The sequence below is a fragment of the Protopterus annectens genome, chromosome 10.part0 (genome assembly GCF_019279795.1).
Source record: "Protopterus annectens isolate FY-2018-M chromosome 10.part0, PAN1.0, whole genome shotgun sequence".
NCBI lineage: Eukaryota > Metazoa > Chordata > Ceratodontiformes > Protopteridae > Protopterus > Protopterus annectens.
Window position 1 is genome coordinate 461,998,182 of NC_056744.1, and position 21,693 is coordinate 462,019,874.

The following is a 21,693-nucleotide window of genomic DNA, read 5'->3' on the forward strand; positions in this document are numbered from 1 at the left end:
AAAATCATCATTATTCCAAAAAAAGAAAACACCAGGGAAAAAAAAGACAAAACATTCGTAGAAATAATTTGCGTCAATACATATCATACACAGTTCCAATACACTATTTCCTCCACATATATATCCAAACTTTAATGTATTCCTAATAACAGTATTATGCTAATATAATATTAAAAACCTTTTCCCATATTTTCGGGTTATTAATATTTTTGTTACTTTGTTTCTGGAGTAATTTATGTGCTAATATATGCTTTATAGCCACAAGCTTAAAATTATCCCATGATGTCTTATCTGGTTCTAACCAATTTGTAACTATATACAGCTTCATCAGCAAAAAAATATTTATACATATTATAGTTTGTGATCTAGAGAGCTCTCTTGGAGGAATATGTAGAATCATAAATTCCCATGATAACGTTGAACTTTGATAACCCATCTTTTGTAGTTGTGTTCTAAGAGCGTTCCAAAGTTTATATATACACTTGCAGCTCCAGAACATATGAAGAAGATCAGCTGTTTGATTTGTGCAATATGGACAAGTTGGAGAATTCCTAGGATTGAATTTATGTAAACTAAGACGTGTATAATATGCATTATTCCAGATCATCAACTGCGTATACATCAACTTTTGAAAAGAGACCGATTTTATTGTTAAATCAATTGCTTTTAATACCTGATTATCTGCTACTGTCATTTTGTTTACCCAATACCCTGACAACAGAATTTTATCCTGGAATTTCAAGTCTTTAATTAATTTATTTGTTCTTGTTATAAATTTAACCTCCTGTTGGAGAGCCTGCCACAGTTCAGAGCATTTATCCACAATTCCGGCTACAGGTTTAAAGTTTTCAAAATGACTCAGAGCAAGTTCTCTGATTTGTCTCATTATAACAATATAACTCTTAGGTAGGTTCAATTCCTGTCTAATTTGTGAAGCCGATAAATTAAATTTATTAAAAACATCAATCAGAGTCAAATTAACTATTAATGGGAAGATCAATCAACTGATTATTTAGTTTAAAATTGGAATTCCTATGGAAAGATTGAAAAACCATCATATATTGCAACAAATCTACTGATTGGAATAAGTTTTGCAAAGATAACACATATGTTTTATGTGGTCCATAATCCCATACTTTATCAAACTATTTTTACCCAAAAAGGGTATTGCTTTAGGATTTATATTCCGATCTAAAATATGCTTGTAATTCAAGACCACCCAAGTTGGTATCCATTTTGTACTAGTTACATCGTAATTAGCAATTCTTAAAATCCTATTGGCGTTCACAATTAGATAGTATACTTCAAAATTCGGTAACTCAAGTCCTCCTCTACTCTTTGGGGTCATTAATTTCTCATACGATATTCTAGTTTTCTTTGGCTCCCAAATAAATTTAGCTAGATCTTTATGAATTTGTTTAAAAACTGTCTTTGAAATTGATACTTGAGCAGACCTAAAGATATACAATATTCGTGGTAATATATTCATTTTCACTATTGATACTTTTGTCAATACCGGCAGTCTTAAATTCCTCCATCTGCCACAATCAGCTACTATTTGTTCCCATACTCATTTAATATTATTACTATAAAAATCCTTATTATCCATAGAGAAGCTAATACCCAAATATTTGATATTTTCTTTACATGTTAGCTTCCCCACCAGGGACATTAATGAAAAAGGTTTAGGGGTTCTTTTTTATTTCTTGAATCTTGATTTATACCAAATAATTGGCTTAAAGCTCTTTAAATGATATAAAAATCATAACCCCTTTGTGTAAATTGGCTACAAGTCCTACATAATTCCTCCAGCAGTATATTCTCTGTACTCCAAAGTCTAGAAATTTTGAAGGAGTTCACTATAAGGCAATGAGTCTTTTAAATGAGGTTGATGTCAACTTTTCCCATCCAGGAAATGATTAATATCATCAAATTTTCTATGTACTCTAGTTTGTATTCCTTCCCCCAACATACCCTCCAAGTCAACATCCAAAAAAGTCACTTTCCTACCAAATTGCACACCATCAAATTTAATACCAAAAACATCCTCTAAATCATTAATAAACTTGTTAATTAATGTTTTCCCACCTTCACATAAAAATATTAAATCATCAATAAATCTAAAATATTTAATTACATATTTTCTATAAAAATTCAACTTGCGTAGATGTCTAATTTCAAATAACCCCATAAAAAGGTTTGCATACATTGGGGCAAATGATGCCTCCATTGCATTCCCCTTAACCTGGTGAAATAATTCACCATTAAATTTAAAAAAAATGCGTTAAGCTAAAATAAAGTAACTCAATCACATAATTAACTAAGGGACTATCCCCTAAAAAATGGCTCACAGCTTCTATACTTAAAGAATGTCTAATATTAGTATAGAGGCACTCAACATCTAAAGTGAGCCAATAATTCTCAGCTTTCCATTCCACATGTTGAATTTTATCTAAAAAATCAAAAGTGTTACATATATATGAATTAAATTTCATATCGGGTAGTGATAAATATTTATGAAATAACAGTCCTATATTATGCAAAAAGTAATTAGTAGCTGATACTATTGGAAGACCAGGTGGAGAAAACAGACATGTGAATCTTTGGTGGGCAGTACAATTCTGACATAGAAGATCCCTGGATAGTAAATTTCATATATCCTAACCTATAGCCTTTATTAATTAAGTCTTGAAAATCCATTAGGGCCCTTTCATATTCAGAAATTGTTAACTTTTTTATACACACTAGTATCATTCAAGTTTTCATAACACAATGCTTTATACTGAGTGTAATGCATAAATATTTTATGGCTGTTATCTGCTGGTTTAATTAGAAGATCTTGATGTCGACTAATATTTTGTAAGGCTAACCATTCCATTTTAGTTAGGTTATACACAACACTTTTCTTATCTTTCAAAAATTCAGCACACACCTTTTCAGAAATAAAATTAATTACTGAAGAAAAATTCTTAATACTTTCATTCAAAAATGGGGAAATAAAATCACTTCTATATGCAATTTGAGAAGTGTCTAACAAAGAATATACATTAACATAATCCGGTATAGATGAATTACAGGAAAAATAAATCTCATCACAACTATCCATAGGCTATCTAAAACATTTGTACAATTATCATCAAATTGTTGTCTTGAAAAATAATTAAATGCAACTTTCTTATAAAATAAAACATTTTGGCTTTCAAGACGTATAGCCTAGGTAAAACAGTTGGTATAAATTTGCCTGCTGTTTAATACAGACAGTTCCAAGTCTGATAAAACACATCCAGATAAATTCAAAACCAAACTATCATCATTATTAACACAACACATTTATCTCACAGAACACAAAAGAGTCTCAATATCAATACCATTTTTTCTTCTTCCCTTGCCACTGTTGTTTCTCTCTCGTGGTGTCCAAACAACCTCATTTATGTCTGGAACTTCCATTCTGTTGGCCATCACAAACATTTTCATTCATATATCCCAGTTGTTGTGCTGCTGGCAGTGGTGGATAAGCCATTTCCTCCTCCTCATCCCATTCTGTAGAGCTGGTAGTCACTTCAAAAGAAACAAATGAGACACCATGTTATCTCCTATTCCCCTCACAACCAGAGGAGCGCCCACCCACTTGACATCTATTTTTATTGGTTCTCTCCCCAAAGGCTGAACCACTGTTATAATCATTTCTATCTGTATTTATTTATTTTTTTTTATTTTACGCTTGATCACTTCTTTGGAAAAGTCCTGTAATTTTTCATTAATTCCCCATATCAATTTTTCTGTCTTTGACAGTTTGCTTCATCCTTCCCTCAGCTAGTTTCCCTTGTCCATCCATCTTTCCCTGTCTCTTCCAAATTGGCTTTGGCTCACTTCAGACTCTTGGGTTCTCTTCATTATCCATCAGGGATAGTTCATGGTTTGAAGTCCCTTTCTCCTTTTTCAGGCATTCCTCTGCTTCCTCGTAAACAGGTCTCTCATTTCCCAGAGGTTCTTCACTCTCTTTTGGCTCAGAACACCATTCATGCCATGCCTCCTGCCCATAAAGGGAAGGGGGTTTATTCCAGGACATTTTTGGTTCCACGAAAGAAGGGCTCATGGAGATCAATTCTGGATCTTTCTAGCCTGAACACCTTCCTCAAGATTCCTTCCTTACAGATGCTATCCCTGCAGATGTTATTTCCTCTTCTACCCCAAGTCTTTCTTGTATCATTAGATCTCCAGTATGCATACCTTTACATCCCCATCCATCCCCTCTTCAGGAAATGTCTATGTTTCTCTGACTGTTCCTTGCATTTTCAGTTCTCTCTGCTTTGCTGTTTGATCTCTCTACTACCCCAAGGGTATTCACCAAATGCTTTGCTCCTATTATTGTTTTTTGCAGGGTTCAAGGAATTGATTTCTCCCTATCTAGATGATCTGCTTTTTCAAGTTCCCCTACCTCCAACTCTCTGCTTCAGGATCTCAAGTTCACTGCTTCCCTATTTATAGAGTCTTGGGTTCACCATAAACTTCCTGAAGTCAGTTCTGGCACCTTCCCAGGGTCATAGTTTCCTCTGCTGCAGGCTTCAGACAGTTCTCATGCTGGCATCCATGCCTGCCCCTGAGGTGTTTTCTCTTAGCTACCTTTTTCCAATCCTTTATTCCTCCAGTATGTCTTCACCAAGGAATTTCTTTAGGTTCTCAGGTTCATGGCTTCCACCATTCCTATGGTCCTTCTTGCCAGGCTCCATATGAGAAAGCTTCAGTAGTACCTCAAGTCAGTGTGGCTCCAAACTTTCCACCCCCAGGACTTCCTGGTACTTGTTCTTCCCTGTCTCAAGCTTAATCTTCAGTGGTGGAGTCATCAACTTTCACTCAACCCGGGGCTTCCGTAGCAAGCTCTAGCTCCAACTCAGGATCTCTTTACACTTGCCTCAGACAGGGGGTGTCTCCTGTGGCCCGCTCAAGGTTCAGGGTGTCCAGCCTCCTCAACAGAGTCAGATCACATCAATGTAATTGAGATGAGGGCTTTGCTTTTGGCTCTTCAAGCTTTCCACTCTCTCTTTCATCCTGGGCCTCTCAATGTTTTCACAGATGATACCACAATGATATGGTATGTCAACAAGCAAGAGGGCACAAGATCCTATCTTTGCTGAGTAGCTCGTTGGGTCTGGGATCTAGCTGTCCAGCATGAAATGACTCTTCAGGCAGTTTACATTCCTCAGAGCACAATCTAATGATTGAGCAGGGCCAGCACACCAGGTAACGAATGGATGCTTCATAGAGATCTGATCCTGGGCATTATCCATCATTGGAGTATTTCTTGGGTAGATCTTTTTACCTTCACTGTGAACAGGCAGTTCCCTCTGTTCTGTTCCACAGTCCCACGTTCTTTGTCTTGGAATGTGGACACCCTGTCTTTTGCTTGGAAGGGATGTTTTTTATGCCTTCTCTCCCTTCTTCTGTTACCATGGGTTTTGTACAAGACCAGGCAGGACTCTACCAAAATCTTGCTAGTGACTCCCTGCCCAAGTGAGAAAGAAGGGGGTTCCAATGGTGTCTGGACCAAACTAACAAAATTTTGGGTGGATCTTCTCACACAAGACAAGGGGTCTTCTAACCACCCTCACTTGTGCACTTTTCAGCTGATGCTGTTGATGCTGTGGGTGATAGGGTTTTGATCCCTGTCAGGCACCTCTTTTATGAGGCCATGCTTGAGGTTCTGCAAAAGACCAGGAAACCCACTACCAGGAAATTATATATATACACGGGAAAGCAATTTTCTGTCTGGTGCCTTTCTTCCATCAAGATCCCCTAGCTGTGGAGATTCCTCTGGTTTTCTCTGTGACACCCCTTTTCTGGGCCAGTGATCAAGGAGTCTCAGTCCTCACCACTCACACAGATGAGGGACCTTCACTTGGAACAAAAATAGATGTACACAGTATTTCCAGATGCAGCTGTAAGAGCACACAGGAAACACACTCAGTCTTGGAGCTGGGTTACTCTCACCCCCCCTGCCTTTCCCTTTCCAGGCCCCCAATAAGACTTCACACTGACACAACTGTAGAGTTGAGTCCTCAGCTGTGTGTTCCAAGCCACATCCTCCATCATCATCTCTGTGAAACCAGTGCTCTGTGTCCCTGCTCCAAGTATTACTAATACAAATGGTAGTGTTTGACCAATGCAACAAGGCTTTCAGGAGCAGCAGCAGTTTCACCAAATAAATATAAGTGCTCTCGATGGTTAAAATATTTTCTAAAAGACCAGACGCAATGAGAAGTTTAAATATATTTAATAATAAATAATAACATAACATGAAAATACTAAATATTTACAATAAACATCAGAGTTTCAGTAACAGGAAACATTAAAAAATAACACAGATGGAAAGATTCACACAGATACAGAAAAACAATACTTACGTAATCTCAGTATATTTTCCAGACTGATCTTCTACTTACTTAATAAAGCAAGGCAAGATGAAGTAGGTGAGTGATCTTGCCAGTTCCAAAACAGAGTGCTGTGAGACCTCCTACTCATCTAGTATTAAAACATAATTTCAGTGCTGGATTACAGAATGACATCACATACATCTTGTCATCTGAGTCTGGTTCCCACACAACTCCCTTTACTAGAAACTGAACCAGAGTCTAGCACATATGTGTTACCATACACACACACACAACTTTGCTAAGATGTGTTATAGCATCTGGAAGATATAAAACCATTTCAAAACTTTCACCCTTCCAGGATAGCAATTAGTTCACCCCTAAGGACAGTACAGTAGGATTCCTAGTCCTAGTTTTCACAGACATTTTGTCTCTGGCTATAATCAGAACTTTAAGATACAATCTTTATGGCCTAAACCTGGTAATTTAATTTCATACTATTTTTCAAAGTTAGCTAGACTGAGATTAATCTCTTCTCTTCCAGTATCCTCTCGTACAATATATTCATTTCAACAGTTACAATTCAGTCTGACATAAACAGGTGTATTTCTTTTCTGTCCAGCAAGACCCACTCTTGGTACATTTTTAACACAAGCAGCTTTACAAATACATTTTTCAACACAAGTATTGGTACAAATCACCTTGATATACAAATGACATATAATTCTGTACAAAGCTCCAGCTAACCATGCTGACATATGTTACACATCCACTGCCTTACTTCTCCTGGCATAGCTGGCAATACCTCAATTGATCACACACTCTTGCTTGTGTGATCTGCTCCATGCTGGGCTGGCATATTCTTCAGTTAAAGCCCACCTGAGAGCAATTTCTGCTTGTGTCTGCCCCTGGCTCCAACTCTGGCATCTAGATTTGAGGTCAGGCAATTTTGTGAAGGCATCCTTCATATCAGGGCTCCCAGGAAACCTATTTCATCTTCCTGGGACCTCAGTATTGTCCTTGAAAAATTGACTCAGGCTCCTTTGAGCCTGGTTCTTCAGCTTCCTTACAGCATTGTACCTGGAAGACTGTTCCTCTTTTGGGTTTTACTTCAGCCAAAAGGGTATCTGAACTTCAGGCTCTCATGGCTATTCCTCCTTTCTTAGTTTTCCACACAGACAGGGTGTCTCTCTGTACTAATCCTTCTTTTATACCAAAAAGTGAAAAATGAGTTACCCCTTAATCAGTCTGTTCATGTTCCTTCCTTTTTTCCTTCTCCTCAGTCTACCAATGAGAAGATTCTTCACATGTTGGATTTGCGGAGACAGCTCAGATATTATTTGGATAAAACTAAAGTTATTCAGAAATCTGAGCAGCTTTTTTGTTTGTTTTTATGTCAGGACATTGGGTTTGGCTGTTTCTAAGCAAACTGTCTCCTCCTGAATTTCTAAGGCCATTTCTTATGTTATTCATTTCATGGCAAATGTCTTTTATCGTTGATAAAGGCACATTCTACTAGGGCAGTTGAGTCCTCTGGCAGTATTTTCAATGGTTTCAATACCAGTTCTATCCTTGAGGTTTCTACTTGGTCCTCTTTACATACATTCATGAAGCATTATAAGTTGGATGTTGTGTCTGGGGCTATACTGCATGGGTTTGTCGAGTGCTCTTTTGTGCCTTCCTCCTGTGCTCTTGTACACTCTCCCTTATGTAAAGAATACTGCAGCAGTGATATGTAAGGAGAGTGCAATTGTGTAAAATCTTACAAAAACAGCAGATGTCCTTATCTTCACTATTGTTGTATTCATTCCTTCACTCCTACCCCCTCTGTTTTAGCTCTCACCCTGTAGTTTTATTTTTCTCCCTCTGGATGAACATGTTTTCCTTGCCCCTAAGGGCATTCTGTTCCTCCTGGGGCTTTTTCATTTCAGAGTATGTGCATCCATATGTCACATTTATGCCGTATGCCATGCATGAGGAGCATTCCTGTGAAGTACAATGGTTATAAGTAATAAAGGCTTTGGTATACTGGCTGGATGTTGGGCTATTGTTAGGAGATGCTTTAGGTAAAGAATACTACAACAATGAAGAGAATAGCATCTACTGTTATGCTATGACTTTATACAACTGTACTTCCCTTTTGCAGAAAAAAACTTACAAATAATATATTTATTGCTTAAACTTACTTTTCTATTTAGGAAAGTATTTTTTAAGCTAGGAATGTGTGTTTTGGATGACTGTCACATGACTTTACTGTACTTTTAAATGGGAGCACACTTTTGTTTCTCGCATTTTAAAATTTGTTTTAAACATTTTTTTTCTGTGGAAAAATTGTGTTTAAATTACTTTTTGGGGCTGATAAAATGTACTAGAGTGTATTTTGATTTTTTTTTAACTGGGAAAAGGTTACTTTAAAATACTTTCATACTTTACTGGCTTGTGCTGCTTAGCTTCCCTGAGAAAGAAGCACCAGTTTTGAATTGACCATGGAACAATCTACTGGTCCCATGGTTGGTCCTTCTTCCAGCCGCAAAAAGAAAAGTTAACTACACAGCTTTTGACACCACAGCAGACTAGCAATTTGTCTTCACTGTGGGGGAGGGGGGTGACTCTCGAATGGTGAACGCTGGTTCCTCAAATCTTTTAGCTTTTTCTGTGAATCCCTCAGGTGTTGTCCATACTGCCATTATGGACCAGGATTTAAGCCACATCTTCTGCAAATGTTGTAGTCCTCTCAGTAGGCAAGTAAGAGAAACCCTTGTCACTCTTGGGAGAAGAGGCAGGGAAGGTACCTTTCCTTATCTAGAATGTTGCACTCATCCCTGGGTAAGCTGTTGCTAACATTAATAAACCTATTTGCCCCAACTTTCCTGTTGAAAAGAAACAGAAAAATGAATATTTATCTTCTTCTGCAGCAGTTCCACTGGACAGGAGTAAATAAATTAGGTCATGGATAGGCTATTGATCCTTCTTCTAAGCTGGTTTCTGATAAAAGAAAAAGAGATTCCTCTCTTCCTAAAGAAAGTGCATCAGTAGAGGAATGTGGTAGGACAGATGCAGATTTTCTTCAGCAGATTTCTGATTCAAAGCATTATTTTTTTTCTCTGAAACTACTTCCAGAAGTGATTTAAGTGGGCGGGCATTGAGGTTTGTCAGCCCCTCAGAAAATACTATGAGCTACAATCAGAATTTCCAGAAGCTTTATGCACTCCACAAGTACAAATTTCCCCAGTCTTTCAAATTTTATACACTGAACCCAGACCTGAACAAGCAGCTATAACTTTAGTTAATCCAGCTGTTATCAAGGATTATGGTAATACTAACCCTTTCCCTTCAGACAAGGATGGTAAAACAATTGATAATTTGGGGGGGGTGTATGCTTCTGCAGCTTTAATTTTTAAAAAATTTGAATGGTTAGGCTTGTATGTTAAAATGTATTTTGACTAACTGTAAGAGTATGAGGAATGTCTTCTCTGCAGTTCTCTCATGAGAAGAAATCTGCTTTGTGTGGTTTAATTTCTTTCAATCATCTTGTGGCTACTCATTATTTAAAATGTGTATATGACTCTGGATATGGCTTCCAGGGTTGTTGCAATATACTGTGTTGAGGAGGTTTGCTGGCTGCATTCTCAAAACCTCACAGGTTGTAAAAAATTTAATTTTAAAATTTCATTTGGAAAGGGATTTAGTTTTTGCACTTGTCCAGCAGAGATTCTCAAAAAATGTGATGACAGAGGTAAACTAGTAAAGGGAGACTCTCAGATTTTCAGTCCTCCTCCAAGGAATTTTCTGCTTCCTCATTCACTTATGACAAAATGCTGACATGCAGACATTTAAAGAGCAGTGACAGGTAGGTTCAAAAAGAAGGCAGTAACCTCCCAGAGCAAATGTCAGTCAAATAAGGAAGAATTACTGTATAAGGGACCTAGTCCCCTCATCCCACCCTGGTAGCCCCTTATCCCTTCCAACAAAGTATGAATCTCCATTTCTCTTTGTTAACAGATTGATTCAGAAAAATGGGCTCTGAAGCTGATTTGGCAAGGGTACAAATGGCAGTAGGAAGAAATTTATCCTTTCCAGGGAATTATTCCACATCCACTCACTCAAACACCTCTGCTTCTTCCTGGCCTATAGCACATGCTGTCTCTGGGGTACTCAAAACAGTTCCTCCTTCCCAGCTGGGAAAACATTTTTTTACAACAATGTTTTTAAAGAAAAAGCATGAAGACCAGTCCTGGGAAATGTTACAGACTGTGAGAGGACTTTGAATTATGGTGTTTATTTTGGGAAAACATGCATATCTCATTTTCATAACAAAATGTAATTGAAATCTGCATAATCACCTTCATTTCTTATAATTCGACTACAATAGGCAGAGTTGTAATAGTAGAAAGAAAATGACATTTATCAGCAAGTAATTTTTCATCTCTTATAACTTAACTTTGAAATACAATTTACTAAACAGAAATTGATGGTTTTGTGTCTTCTGGTGGGAAATGTAATAGCTTTATAAATTTGCACAGGACAGTGTTTTCAGTTCTTGCATATATTGATTAAAATTCTATATAGCACAGAAATGGTATGGATCTTTTCAAGGAGCAAAATGTTAAAGGTATATACATTTCTAGCATGTTTTTATGCCATGATAATCCTTTTACAGCTGTTTGTACAGTATGCGTAAAAGAAAACATTTAGCAATGTTAACATGTTACATTTTTGTCCTTTATTTCCTTTCCTTTAATCTCCCATATCTAACGTCAGAAAACATCCCTAATTAAAGATAACAATGTAGTGAAATACATGCTTACGTTAGTAACATTTCACTTGTTTTAACAGGAGAGCAGAATTCAACCAAAGAGTGAAATTGGATGATTCACACTCAAGAGGGGTCATCTGTGAACTGGTGCATGTCTCCTCTCATATCAGCCTTCCATTCAGTGATGTCAAATGTAGCAAGAGTTTAGGCAAAACACAACTAAAAGTATCTAGATCTTTTAGTGGATCCTTAGACCATTTGGTTGTACAGTCTTCTGATGTGTTAAGAAGCCAGAATGATTGTTCTGCAGGAAGATCGAGCTACCGTGTCAGTATCCCTATCTCTGAGGATACAGAATTCACTGAAATCAATCAGTCACATGGCATGTCTGAGAAACTACATTCAGAAAAAGTTATCTCAAAAGGAATAGATCTCACAAGATCCAAGAAAAGAATTCCTCATGTTGATCAGATGCGTGAAAAGTCAAGAACTCAAGATCCCTGTCATACAGCACCGTTTCCATTAAGTTTTAAAATAGGTTTAACGCCCCACAGAACATTACAGGCGACTGATGTAGTTTTGGCACCCACCCCTCCTCCTGTTCAGCGGCCAGCTTTAAAGCCATCCTCTTCAATACGACGAGGGCGTCTGATACAGCAAGACAATGTCGCCTCATAAAGTGAAAGATGGTTAAATTAATTAGTTCACCTAGGAAATGTACACAAACTCGATCTATAAAATAGGCAAGAACTCCATTTATTTTTCAGCAGCCTTCAAATGCAAGGATTAATGGATTACAGCATAACATATGTGATTGTGCAGATTCATATTGGGATTGCTACAGACTGTCCTCTCTGACTAGTTTAACTTTGTAAAAATTTGCCAGCTTAGGCACAAAAGTCTAGGTTTTTGTACCAGACGTTAATGTAGAAAGTTATTTTGCAGTATCCATGAACAATTTCTAAGAATATGTTTTTAAGAGTTTCTGTAACCAAGGAAATCTAAGACATTTTTCAAAGTGTCACATGAAAATCTTGGTAAGTTACTGCATCTGTTCCTATAGTTATATGATTGCATTTTTGAGATACAAGTAACTCACTAAGCATGACTGCTGCTGGATTGCTTCACTGTTAACTGTTTCTTGATGAATACGAACAACCAATAAATTCAGAAGAGAAGTAAAGTTCATTCCTCATCAAAAGTTACTTCTGAGATCATGAGCAAATCATGTTCCATATTTATATCATCCAAGAGATAAAACCTACTACCAGGACTATTGTTAAAAACACATTTTCAGTTACAAGACAGGACTGTACCCTATATTCTGTATGGTGTGAACTACTTTGACATTGGGAAGAGTTAAGATCTACATTGAGAAAACATGATGGTCTACATTGTCTTGGAGCACAGTTATTTGTCAGAGTAATTTAAGTTTTGTGTTTCCACCAGTGTATGCTAATATTTTTTTTCTTCATTTGCATTTATTGCAATGCATTTCTGATGTTTTGTTTGTAAGGAAGTTACAGCAGTCTTGCTTTGCTTAACCTTCTTTGGTATGACTTAAAGTTTAAACTTAATACAAAAAGTTTTAAGAATCAGGCTGACATTTTGGTGTTCTCTGACTTCTCATCTCGGTATCATCTTTAAAATATGCCTATGATGATGTCTGTTTTCATTCATTCCTCAACCGTTGGGTTCTTATCTGATACTCGTATTTGACTCAACCACTTCTTCCACATCATAGGATTCTTGAACTCTGGAGCTCCTCCCTTTATTCATAATGCCAACCAACCTAACTTACCTCAGATCTTGTTTGCTTCCATTGCGAACAGAGATGGATTACGAGCTGTAGAGCTTTAGGAGTTGTTTAGTCGATAGTTTGTCATTTGAGTGAGTTTAATTTCTTTTAGTTTCTTCTTACACATTTACAGTTCTTTCTCTATACCTCCTGTGTACCCTTTTTATTATTACATTCCTTTTTCAATGCTAAAGGCCTTTCCTCAAACTCCTTGAGTACCTCTCAATACCATTGTTGGTAGTCTTCCTTTCCCCTTCCTTTACTTTTTATAATACTCCATAATACCATTGTTGGTAGTCTTTTCTTTTCTTTTATTTCCCTTTGTAAAAAACAAAATCCAGCCTATCTTTTCTACACATACCTTCTTGGCTGTAGCTGATTATTGTTGTTAATTTTTCATTACTGTTTTAAAAAAGTCAGACAAACCTTCTGGTTTCAAAATATGTGTCTCTTGTGAGTACAAGATTCTGAACTCATCTAAAACACTTAGAGGTAGACTGTGATATTTGTTCCATCTTTAATTCCAGAGCTTTGATTGACAGGAACAATAAGATTATCCTAAAGGGTCTTCTTCCTTCCAAACACTCTTCTCCAGTTGCTGGGGCTCAAACCCTTAAAAAATTAGACAAAAACAGCAACTCTTTTACAAAGGACAAATATTCACATAAATGGTCTCCTAATCATCCTACCACCTTGACTTCAGCTTCAGCTCCTTCATCAGAACCACTACTTAAACTTTTGAAAAAGTCCAATCCAATCTCTTCTGATCCAAAGCCAAGAATTGAAAGATCCCCTGGGATCCAAGCACTCCCTTTGCTTTTGGAGCCTATCCCTTCCAGGTTACCATCTCCATTACTTGAACAGTCTTACCAGAAGACGTTTAGGCCCTCTTCAACAGCTTTGTCTCTTCAATCCTCCAGGAACCTATCCAAAATGGATGTGGATAGGATGATGAAGTCTCTCAGGACATAGATTCAAATACGAGTCCTTTCAGCTTCAACCCTATTGGGTCCTGAGAGCCTTCATAGAGCCACACCAGCTTTGATTTCTCTTTCTTCGATCCATCCTTTGCTTTTGGAGCCATTGGATCCGAAAGTCTTGGGGGAGTCTTCCTTTGATCTTAAGATCACTTTTACTTTGACTCTGAGTTGCCTGGCACCGAATGCCTTGGAGCCAAAGCATCAATGTCAGCTTCGGGGTTTTAGAGTCAACTCCAAAACTGTTGGAGCAGTCTCTGCCCCTTGGAGACTCCGTGTTAGCTCAGCTCCAACTCCTTCCTCTGGTGGAGTGTCTTCAGGACATTGAGATCCAATGATCTGAGAGAGTCCATTGCCAGATCTGTTGGTTTCTGCTTTGCCTAGGCACTTTCAAGGCAGTGGAAAGTCTTCTCTATGCCTAGAGAACAGAATACTCTGAATGAAATAAAGAAGTCTAAATCAAAGAGGACAGTTTTGCATCCTGAGCCTTGATCATCCCTTCATCACAGGTAATATTTTAGAAACCAACAAGGCAGTAGAAAGATGTGGTTCAAGAAATCCCAGGCTCCCTTTCAGGAATAACATGGAGACAGTTCTCTCAGGGGCAGTGGCAGCAACTCCAATGGAAGATGCCATCCCTGTGGCAGAGGTGGTCCTTATAACCAGGGATCTAGAGATTATTTCTCAGACAGATCCTATCAGTGCTTCTGAATGGAGCCCCATCTGTCTGTCTCTGAAGGTTGTCAGGGGTCATCTATCCTGCGACAGAGAACCTGGCTAGACATCCCAAAAGATTTATGGGAGCAGAGCATAATATCCAGAGGTTATATTATACCATTTCCCAATCCCCTCTATATTATGCAATTTTCCCAATCCCCTCCATCAGTTCCAAAGATGATCCCCAATTTTCTACCCAATCAGAGAGAAACAGCTTCTCTGGAAATAAAAATGCTGCTAGAAAAAAAAGCCATCCAAGAAGTCACCCCCAGACCACAGAAGATCCAGAGCTTATTCAGGATTCATTTTGGTGCTGAAAAAGACTGGGGATTTGAGACCAGTTTTGGATCTCAGCAGACTAAATCAGTCTGTTTAGTATACAAAATTCCAGATGATCACGGTTCAGTCCATTCTGCCATTTCTGTACAAGGACAACTGGTTGTGCACAGTAGATCTTCAAGATGCTTGCTATCACATCAAAATGAACAGCTGCTCCAGAAGATACCTATGCTTCTGGCTAGGAGCCAGTCATTACCAGTTTAGAATACTGTTGTTTGGTCTCACCACAGCCTTCAGTTCACCAAATGTATGGCAGTCATAGCAGCTCACCTAAGTCTGTTGGGATTCTGGGTATTTTCATATCTAGATGACTGGCTCTTGACTGCTCCAACCAGGCATCAACTGATTCAAATAAGGGACTACTTACTCCATCTGTACTCTCGTCTGGGAATATTGGTTAATTACAAGAAATCTCAACTCATACCAGTTCAGAGTTTGGAATTCATTGGTGCTCATCTGAATACAGCCACCCAAATAGCTTCTCTTCCTCTATATTGAAGGAAACAATTCAATTCCAGGTCAAGAAGACAATTCAAAATTCTTCTGATACTTCAAGCCTTGGGATCTATGGCAGCTGCAATCACCCTTGTACCACTTACCAGGTTCCATGTGAGAATCCTTCAATGGACACTTGCCACTCAACTGTCTATTCTCCAACACCCATTATCCATGCCAGTCAAAATTACTCGTGTGCAAAAATTACCTTCTATGGTGGATCCACTCCAATCAACTCCAAAAAAGCAATCTTTTTGTTCTTCTTTAACCCAAGGCCACAGTGACCATGGACGCTTCTTAGCTCGGGTGGGGGGCATTTCCTGGGAAGGGCAGTCCAATGCACATAGTCTCCCAAAGAGACCAAGATGCATATCAATATCTTGGACATCAGCACCATCATCCTAGCATTGCATACCTTTCAAGACACTCTCCCAGCTGGGACTATTGTGATCCAGATTGACAATATATCAGTAGTATGTACATCAATAAACAGGGGGGACCAGATCTTGCCTTCTTTGTCAAGAAACTATGAGAGTTTGGCAGTGGGCAATCTCTTCCAGTAGCTTTCTAATAGCAACCCACATCCCAGGGAAATCCAACATGATTGCAGACAAGTTAAGCATGTCCATTCTTATGCCTCATGAATAGTCTGCCAATATCAATATGGTGGAGAGAATGTTCCATCACTGGGGCCAACCATGCTGCAGTCTATTTGCCTCTCTCTCCTCAACAACAAATGCAGCAGGTTCTTTGCCCTGTTCCCCCCATAAGAGGAGTCACTGAGAGATGCTCTTCTTCATGCTCAGTCCCCCAGTCTCCTTTACACTTATCCCCCATTACTCCTCATTCCAAAATTTTAACAGAAAGCATCTTAATTGAAGAGCATGAATATACTCATTGCCCCTTACTGGCCTCATCAAATTTGGTTTCCCTTCCTCTGGGCTGATCTTCTACATCCGCCATAGATTCTGAATCCAATTCCACACCTCCTGTCTCATCCAACAGGCATGGCTCACCTAGTCTTAACAGACCTGAAGTTGTCTGCATGGTTTCTCCAGTTCCCTTAATTGCTAGACAGGCCAGGCTCTCCTCACCTGTCTATTACATTGTATTAGTTCCGCATAAAGCTTCCACCAGAAAGATGTACAAAAGTAAATAGAAAATATTTGTTCCTTGGGCCATAAGCAAAACTTTAGTTGACTTGTCAGCACCAACTTCAAATGTCCTTAACTTTTTAGCCACAATTTTCAACATAAGTGCAAGTTCCTCAATTAGTACAATTAGCAGACATTTACAACTCTCATCTGGAAGTAAATAATTCTAACTTAGCTTCCTCTAAACTTTGCAAAGCTTTTCAAAGAGGAACCTTTTTACCTAGATGTATTTTAAAGGATCCTACACCTCCTTGGGATCTAACCATCATATTTCAGACCTTTAGTTAAATCTGATCTAAAATGTTTGACCTGGAAAACTGCTTTCTTAGTACCTACTATAATTGCCAAAATATTATATGAACTTCAGGTATTGTCGTCTAAGCCTTCTTATTTAGTTTTTCACAAAGATAGGGTTTCTCTATGCACCAATCCTTCCTTTTTTTATCAAAAGTGGTTTCTGAGTCTAATCTTAATCAGGTCGTTAATCTTCCAGTGTTCTTTGCATATTTTTCAAAGGCAAATATTTGTTACATTTACTAGATGCGCACAGACAGTTAAGTTTCTACCTTCAAAAAACTAAAAATTTAGGAAAGTCAGAATAATTGTTTCTTTCCTTTTCTGATTCAAAACTAGGCAAATCAGTATCTAAAGTGACTCTGGCCAAATGGCTAACTGTATTATCTTTGTTTATCAAAAAGTGGGCTTACCTTTGCCAAAACCACCCAGATCCCACTGCACCAGGTCTTTGGTAACTTCATCATTTTTTTTTGTCAAGAACTACCTTGGATGATATTTGTGCAGCTGCAGCATGGGCTAATCCTCATACTTTAATTGCTCATTACAAACTGAAACTGGTCTCTAGGGAAAGCACAGCCTTTGGCTCAGTTGTGCTCTGGAATATCCTTCCTTAGAGTCCTCCTGGGATTTAGGTAGCTAGGGACTCTGTCCCAACAATTAAGGAATGAATGAAAATGGACAGCATCAGGTTAAACAATTATGTACTCACCATAATGTTCCATCTGTGTTGTCCATTTTTATTCTTCCTCAACTTCCCACCCACCTATCCCCTCCTTGTTCTAATCCTGGAGAGATTGAAGAGTATTGAATAAATCTCTGTTCCTTTATTGAGCCCTAGCCTGCATTCTGTTTTTGTCCCCGTTATGTTAGTTATATGAGCAGCAAACTAGATCCAAGGTATGTTAGGCTGGTGGGGAATTATGGGTAAAGGGGGGAGCTTGAGTGTTCAATAATCTGACATTCTGGAAGAAGCAGCTGAGTCAGATCTGAACCCAACAGTTTGAGGAAGAATGAAAATGGACAACACAGTTGGAATGTATTGGTGTGTACATCATTTTTTATTTTGTAAATGCTTCTACTTTTTACTGCAGTATTTAACAGTAAATATTTTAGAGATTATGTGCTGGTGTAGTGTATTTGATAGTCATCAAATATCTTATGCATATTCTTCATTCATTTGTTGAATTTCTTTTCGGGGCAACCCACGTCCAATGTCTAAGTAAGTGACTTGCTTATAATCTCACAGTATACAAACAGAGATAGAGATTCAAACAGAGGTCTTCAGAATGAAATTTATTAGCAGTTTATAGTCTTAATCATGTGTGCTAAACTGCCTGTTGCTCAAACCTTTGCTGTCATTTAGTCATGACTTCCTATTGTGTCTGTAAAAACAATTATATCTAGGCTGCTTTAAAACTGTGTAGCTTCATCAAAGTTGACTATTCCCATCTATAATACTGTGCTTCCTAAGACTAAAGAACACATTGGGCAGGATTCACGATGGCTTGCACGGAGTCTAAGAGTAGTGTAAGACTCCATGCAGCCATCGCGATCCAGGAACAGCGTGATTGTGCATGTAAGAGAGCACCTAAAACGGCTCTTACACGGGCAGGGCGTGGATATGCTAATTACTTCACTTGCAGCCGAAAGGCATGCAAATGAGGTAAAATCACGATCCAGGAAGCAGAAACCTGCCCGTGTAAGAGCCGTGTTATCTACAGAAATGTACTCAGTTGATAACTGAGTACCATTCTGCAAATAACACAATGGAGCCCTGTCAGCTCCAAATAAAGGTTGCGAATGTCGCAGGCAGCATGCTAATGGCCAAATATGTGACCACTGGCAACGTACCCTGATGCAAACATGAAATAATTTATTTTTATAAACATAGCGCAGCGTCGTGCAAACGGGCTGCGCTATAAAAAAAACAAAAAATAAAAATATTAAACCCACAAATGTGGGTTTATGCAAAGCATGAGTATACAATGGAAGGGAATAACAAGGTAAAACAACATGGCCACCGAGTAGGGGTTGCTAAGGGGGGAAGCGGAGTGTAAGACATGTAACTAAGCATTAGTAGGCAATCCTATGTAAATGGGTGGTAGGATAGTGAATCACACTGTTACACAGAAAATGAGCACAATCCGTGCAGTGTAGGAGTAGGATAAGGGGGAGTAACAGAGTAGGAGATATGTGACATCACAGGGGGGAATGTATGAAAGGAATGCAGCTCATTGGAGCACAGTGTCATGTGAAAGCTGTCAGTCACACATCATGGAAAGAGGAGTGTCAACAAGTAGGCATGGGAAAGCCAAGAAATGGAAGGTGTACATGATGGATAACACCAAAGTTTCTTGCTGGGCGTGCATGCGCGCGCTGGTAGGCACGAGTAAGACAGAGTGCGCACGTGTAAGCGTGAGTGCGCACGTTTAAGGCAGAGTTAGCATGTAGGAGCCTGTTTAAACATCTGGAAGCTTGTTTGCGCTGGTGTGCACACGTTTTAACCCGAATAAGCAGATTCTAGTCCATCTAAGCATGTTTGTGCGCGTGTTAGCCACTGTGAGCGTGTTTTTGCTGGTATGCACGTTGCTCCCCCCTGAGGAAACAGAAGGGAAAAAGGAAGCATGGGAAATAGTAGGAAGCTAGCAGAAATTACTGGCAGAGCTAGCAGGTGAAAACAATCAGAAGCAGGCAATTACACAGGCAGAACAGTAGCCCAGCCCAGCACTTAAAACACTGCAAACAACAGTGCACAATGTTTCTCTCAAGAGTCACTGCAACAGAGGAGTAAGCTACTAGAAGTGAAAACTGAAAAAGCTTCACTCAGACCAAAAATGCTAGGCGTTGCCATAGCTGTTATAAGGAGACATATGCAACTTGCTGAGGGTGGTGACTATGCAAATGCTGCCAGACAACCCACAGTGAGGAGACGGAGAAGAGTGTACAGGCCCAGGGTCACCTACAAGGGGTTACATGAGCTGGAGATAGTGAAGCGCTATAGAATGGACAGAGACCTCCTGCAACAAATTGTTGAGCTGTGCAGGCAACGCCTCACACACAGAACCAACAGAGGGGAACCCATCCCAATGGAAACCAAGGTATGTGTTGGCCTAAGAATACTAGCAACAGGTACCTTCCAGAGACCAACTGGTGATATGATGGGGATATCACAGGCATCAGCATCCAGGGTACTGCACCAGTTCCTGGATGCCATGTCAGCACATGTCGATGAGCATGTATATTTCCCCAATTCCTGTGAGGTATTGGCCAGCAATATGTGTCTCTTCCAGCAAATAGCGGAATACCCTGAGGTAGTGGGTGCAATAGACTGCACGCATATATGCATCAAAGCACCAGCCGGTGAGCAGGGTAGGGCCTACATTAACCACAAGGGCTTCCCCTCCATCAACTGCCAGGTCATGTGTGATGCCCAGGGCATAATAATGAATGTGTGTGCTGGCTGCCCTGGAAGCTACCACGATTCACATATCTGGCATCTGACGCAGCTGTACCAGACATTTGCCAATGGGGACATCCCACATGGTCACTTAGTGGGGGATGCTGACTATGCACTGGAGCCGTGGCTGATGACACCCATCAGAAACGCACACACACCTGAACAAGAACGCCATAATGAGGCACACGCACAAACACGAAATGTAATTGAGCGTGTGTTTGGGCTGCTGAAGTCACGGTTCCGGTGCCTGGACACATCTGGTGGAGCCTTGCAGTACTCACCAACTACATGTACCCAAATCGTCATGGTATGTGCTATGCTACATAATATGATTCTGCGAAAACAGCTGCAGCAGGACCAGCATAGGGCTGGGCCAAACAGCCCCCCACCATTGCCAAGCCAATCACAGGCAGAGCGTGACTCGGAGGAGGAACAACCTGAGCCTGCCCCAGTAGGCAGAAGGAGGCGTGCCCAGTATGCCTTGGCCTTGGCAAAGCAGCAACGCATAGCACATACACTGGCTCAGTAGGAACCCAGGAAATTATACCTCTCTCTGACTCACACATATAGTAAAAGGGATGCCTAAGTTGACACAACCTGCTATCAAACATGTACAGGGAGTGTAGTATGTGCATCCAACATAGACAGCCCTGCAGCACCACCTGAGGCATGATTGCCATGTGTTAAGCAATGTAACAGCATGTAGTATATGCAAACATGATGACCCTGACTAACATCCTACCCTCACCAAGCATGATGCCAGAATATGAAGACGAGATGATCAATTACAATAATTGGCGTACGTATTGCCATTAGTCAAAGGGGATCCAATACGTGCCAGGTATAATAAAGGGACACAAATAAGTGACAGGATGTACAGTAAAGAATATAGAAATTTAGATAATATTTTTATGGTCTCTACATATAATATCTGCAGTGATGATATAAATAGATGTATATTACATTTTTGGAGATTCCTAAAAAATTATAAAGAACTAAGTGAGATGACAAAGAAAAAATTAATGTTTAGTTATCGAAGAGGAAGGAACATAAGAGACATAGTAGTACACACTAAGTTTGAATTACCCATACAAAATATAGATAGGGCAATAAGCAATATAGGAACTAGACCTTGTGGCAAATGTAAAGTTTGTGCTCATGTAGATAGTGCTTTTCCTTACATAAATGGAATAAATTTTAAACCTACAGGTCTCTATAGTTGTGTTACAGAACAAGTTATTTATATTATTAAGTGTGGATGTAGGAAATTTTACATAGGGCAGACTAAAAGAATGTTTAAAGTCAGAATCATGGAACATCTGAGAGACATTAAAA

The 21,693-nt window shown here is 39.1% G+C and overlaps 1 protein-coding gene across 1 annotated transcript in view; it reads left to right on the top strand.

The window, feature by feature from the left end:
- Positions 1-12,719, top strand: part of LOC122813186 — a 222,643-nt gene extending 209,924 nt beyond the window's left edge. Inside the window, exon 3 of the mRNA XM_044085359.1 lies at positions 11,205-12,719. Coding sequence (XP_043941294.1) covers positions 11,205-11,802 — 598 coding nt within the window. The 3' untranslated portion in view covers positions 11,803-12,719. The remainder of the gene's footprint in view (positions 1-11,204) is intronic.
- Positions 12,720-21,693: the final 8,974 nt, after the last annotated feature.